This window comes from Cebus imitator, unplaced genomic scaffold, assembly GCF_001604975.1.
Source record: "Cebus imitator isolate Cc_AM_T3 unplaced genomic scaffold, Cebus_imitator-1.0 Scaffold76, whole genome shotgun sequence".
In the NCBI taxonomy this organism is placed as follows: Eukaryota; Metazoa; Chordata; class Mammalia; order Primates; family Cebidae; genus Cebus; species Cebus imitator.
This window is the reverse complement of record NW_016107391.1, coordinates 1,900,039-1,904,895: the sequence shown is the minus strand read 5'-3', so window position 1 is coordinate 1,904,895 and position 4,857 is coordinate 1,900,039. Positions and strand designations below refer to the sequence as shown.

Sequence of the window (4,857 nt, the reverse complement as noted above, 5' to 3'; positions counted from 1 at the left end):
GGGAGGGGGAGGGGCACCTGGGATGCATGTAAATCAAAGAGGGAGGGGAATTAAGGGAAAAGGAGCAAGAGACTATGTAAGTATATTGGGGGAGGAATAAGGGAAAATACTAGAAAACTAAAACCACTTCCCTCTGTCTACCCACCCCAATTCAAGGAATGACAGCTGTACGTTGTCAATATCACTATTAACAGGTGAGAGTCATAATGACAAGGAATCAGTGTAGAGCAACAAACAAGAATTGAACCAAGAAGGAATATAAGAGACCAATTAAAATGTCAATTATATGCATAAACAATTATTTGACAAAGAATTCTACTGTAAAAATTTTAGCTGTAACACATAAAACAACTCTCTTCCCCAGCACACACCCCCACACCCCAATCCGGCATTAAGTAGATGCTGGTCAGCTGCAATCTGAAACTGCAACCACAGATCCAGTTAATCTGTCCCTGTTTTGTTCATGTGTGTGGGTGCACACACATGCACAGATGTAAAGTATGAAAAGCTCGCTGGTGAAATGGGACTATGAATATCTAAATAATTCGGCCAATTATCAGTGACCTAAATGCTAAACAGTCTTGATATTCCTGGACAAATGATCAACTGTCTTGCATCTGCTGCCTCTGACACAGATATTAGAATATAAAGTAATATTCCTTTTTATTCTAACTGTATTATATTTTTTAAGGTTTAATTTTGCTTTTAAACCATAAGCTCAAATTTACAAAAGTACCCTCACCTGAAAGATTAGATTGGTGGATGGGGGAATGAAAACTGTATGATCCAAAGAGAAAAACTAATGAGCCTTTGAGGTCAGCAAATCTGACAGCTTTTTTGTTTTTTTGTTTTGTTTTGTTTTTTTTGAGACAGGGTCTCTCTCTGTCACCTAGCCTGGAGTGCAGTGCCTCAGTCTCGGCTCACTGCAACCTCTGCCACCCAGGCTCAAGTGTTCCTCCCACCTCAGCCTCCTGAGTAGCTGGGAGTACAGGGAGGCACACCTGGCTGATTTTTGTATTTTTTTTGTAGAAACTGGGTTTCACCATGTTGCACAGGCTGAGCTTTTCTCTTAATACACATCAGTCTATCAATCTTCATTATGACTTCTAGAAAAGCATTTGCTATTGATTCATTATCTATCCCAGAATACTTTATCTTATTTATATTTAGCTTCAAGTCATATTTATGTCTCAATCAAGAGATGAGGTTACTAGAAAAGTATATATAACCCAGAGGAAATGAGGTTATTTACAGAAGGCCTCAAGCCTTAATGAGATATCTACAGGAACTGTACACATTTCTACTTGTATACATTTTTGTCTATGTGATACCAGTTGACTGTTACTTGTTATTAACATAGATTTTTACAAAGCAAAGCAGTTATTGTATTTACTCAGAAAATTTGCTTATTATAACTATATTAGCTCAATTTTTAGTCCTAATTAAAGTGAAATCTTTCATTTAAGGAATGGATAAGAACCTAAGAAAAAAAGTAGAATCAATATTTAAGAAAAATGAGGAAGATCTCGTAGTCTCCATTATAATACAGATTAAATAGAAAAATAGCAAGACAAGAAAAGAAATAATATACTTGATTAAAAATTACTCCTACAATTCATGATTGCTTTAATTACTGCCATTCCTTTTTAAAACACCAAGCATTTTCAATTTCTTATCATCAGGATTCATCAAGGCAAGGGGAAAAAATTACAAAACCAAAGCCATTTGTTTTTCATGCACTGAATTCAAGATCATTAAGGTAGTCTTCAATTAAAGACAATTTTTAAGTTTCTAAAAATGGATAGGAAAAATTAAGTTTCAAGTCTAACCTGAGTTGGTGACAGCCATTTGCCACTAAGTGTGAATGAAGGTGGGGAAGAGGATGGATAATCTGGTGGCAGTTCAAAGTTCAGCACAAGTGGAGGCAGAAAGCAAATGGTGTATTCAAAGCCACTATTCTGGAGACACTCATTTGAATTGCCTGAACCAAAAACAAAGATTAGAAAGGATCAGTTGGTCAATACTTGAGTGTCCATTACTGTTGAGCAATGCTCAAGAAAGACTTAATGCTTTAGTAAGAGGGAATAAAAACCCTTCCCAAAGCACTTTCTATTTCCTAACTTTAACTTGGTAACCGCCACCTTAAAAAAATATTGTAACCCCTTGAAAAATCTAAGCATGATGAAATGTATAATGAAGATACTACAACTCATTCTTGTATACACTTCTGGGTACAGTTCCTAACACTAATGACCAAGGAACACACAATGTTTTGTTGTTGGTTTAGTTTACAGTAGATGATTAAAGACAATCTAGAGAAAGGGTGTTCATTTCTATTGAACAGCCATGACCTACTTAGACCAGCATGTGCCAACTACCATGAATCACAGTTGGGAAAATTTGTGCCAACACAATGATTTCAGGTTTGAGGATATGATATAGCACATAACAGTCTCACAATCAAAGTTTCATTTAAATTATCACACTTACATTCCTTAATCCCTTTATAGTAGAAACATTTGAGAAGGTGTGCATCAAGGTCTTCTCTAAATATCTGTATCAAAAGCAGTTTTGGTTTTTTTTGAAGCAAAAGGTCACACAGTAACAACATGTGTCACATGTTTACAGTAGTTGAAATGATTGTGGAAACCAAATAGTATTAACAACCACCACTGTACTTGAAAATTTCCAAGTGTTTTCACATAAATTCATTTTCTCTTTGATTATCTCTGTTTAACGGCCAATGACTCATACTGATAAACTGCTAGATAGCAGACTAGGATGTATGAAATACACAGGATAATATCCCTCTGCAGTGATCAAAAAGGTGGAATCAAATTGAAAACTGCTTGCCCCTCATTGCAATTTTCATTTAAAACAGAAACATGCATTAAATCTATAATACTACCACCTGTCACTGATGCCTATAAATACAAAAATGACAAATAGCTTAAGGTACACTAAGAAATAAATAATAATCTGTTTAAGAAAATATTATTAACTAACCGCTCACAAATATCTTGAAATTCTGTGGCAAATCCAAATAGATCCTGGTTTCTCCACCTTGGACAGACTCTGCTTTTCTAAATTCATCTCCATCGTAAATACTCGCCAGGGCCAGCAATTCATCCTCCTGAGCTTCTCGGTCTTCTGACGACATTTAATTTTCTGAGGAACTGAAAACATAAAATCAGTTAAGAAGCACAGAGGCTGGCCGGGCCTGAGGGCTCATGCCTGTAATCCCAGGACTTTGGGAGGCCGAGGCAGGTGGATCACCTGAGGTCAGGAGTTGGAGGCTAGCCTGGCCAACATGACGAAACCCTGTCTCTACTAAAAATACAAAAATTAGCCAGGCGTGGTGGCAGGCACCTGTAATCCCAGCTACTTGGGAGGCTGTGGCAGGAGAATTGCTTGAACCAGGAGGTGGAGGTTGCAGTGAGCCGAGATTGTGGCACTGCACTCCAGCCTGAGTGACAAGGGCGAAACTCTGTCTCAAAAAGAAAATGCACAGAGGTGGGAAAAGTTAAATGGCAGTTTTTAAAATGTTCCTCACAAACAACTGCAAAGAATTAATTGATATTCTCATTTTTCTCCTAAACCAAAAATGACAGCCATATCTGGCATTCCATTAGCTTTGTAATAGTAACAGTCTTTTTCAAAAGGGATGGTTGTGGTACTTCTAATTCCTGACTTTATCAGTTAGGTATTTTATGACTGACTTAGAGGAAAAAAAGCATAATTTGAAAATTTTCTTTGAAAAGGACAAATCACAAATTTTCTTTGACTTGTCCACTGAACCTAGCAAAGTGACTGGCTTGCAAAAAGGGTCAAAGTATATTACACTCCTTTCTTAAAATAAGTGAATTTGCCAAGCCCAGTGGCTCACACCTGTAATCTCAATACTTTGGGAGGCTGAGGCAGGCAAATCACCTGAGATCAGGAGTTCAAGACCAGCCTGGCCAACATGGTAAAACCCCATCTCTACTAAAAATACAAAAATTAGCTGGGTGTGGTGGCACACCCCTAGCTACTCGGGAGGTTGAAGCAGGAGAATCACTTGAACATGGAAGGCAGAGGTTGCAGTGAGCCGAGGCTGTGCCACCACATTCCAGCCTGGGCAAAAGTGAGACTCTGTTTCCAATAAAAAAAAGAAGTGAATTTTTTAAATCCACAGGAATCTTTAGGGCAGGTTTTCTTAGCTTCAGCTCTACTGACATTTTGGAGTAAATAATTGTTGTTAGGAAACAGTGTTGTGCACTATAGAATGTTAACAGCATTTCCTGGCTTTTATCCACTAGATACCCAATAGTGCCCCGCCTCCACCCACAAGAGCTGTGACAACTGAAAATATCTAGCCAGGTGTGGTGGTGCTTGCTTGTGGTCCCAGCTACTTGGGGGGCTGACATGGGGGGACTGCTTGAGACTGGGAGGTCAAGGCTGCAGTGAACCATGGTACCACTGCACTCCAGCTTGGGTGACAAAGTGAAAGAGACCCTGTCTTAAAAAAAAAAAAAAAAGGAAATATCTCCAAATATAGCCGGAAGTCCTGGGGCAGAATTGGGGGTTAAAGGCAAAATTGCTCCCAGTTGAGAAAACTGTGCTTGAGGATGTTACAGGCATAGATACTACACAAGAAAATTAGATAACTGAGCAAGCAGCAAAATATTAAAATTTTGAAACAGAGTTTGTCAAATCCAAGCAGCCATCAATATTAAGATTTACAATTATGACTCAAGAATATTTAAAAGATAATAATTTTTAAAAAGATTTACCATTATTTTAGATAATACTAAGAATTTAGCTATAAGGGCCAGGCACAGTGAGTGGCTCAAGCCTTTAATCCCAGAACTTTGGGAG

The 4,857-nt window shown here is 38.0% G+C and overlaps 1 protein-coding gene and 1 long non-coding RNA gene across 6 annotated transcripts in view; one reads left to right on the top strand and one right to left on the bottom strand.

The window, feature by feature from the left end:
* LOC119471827 overlaps positions 1-4,857 on the top strand; it is a 20,374-nt gene that overhangs the window by 5,562 nt on the left and 9,955 nt on the right. The gene's annotated exons all lie outside the window — the stretch shown is intronic.
* RNF14 (ring finger protein 14) overlaps positions 1-4,857 on the bottom strand; it is a 20,895-nt gene that overhangs the window by 12,365 nt on the left and 3,673 nt on the right. For 4 of the 5 annotated variants that reach the window (XM_037739894.1, XM_017532271.2, XM_017532270.2 and 1 more), the window contains 2 exons: positions 3,007-3,176; positions 1,830-1,981 (listed from right to left, as the gene is read on the bottom strand). In XM_037739894.1, coding sequence (XP_037595822.1) covers positions 1,830-1,981; positions 3,007-3,160 — 306 coding nt within the window. In that variant the 5' untranslated portion in view covers positions 3,161-3,176. The remainder of the gene's footprint in view (positions 1-1,829; positions 1,982-3,006; positions 3,177-4,857) is intronic. The other variant, XM_037739895.1, reaches the window with a different exon arrangement.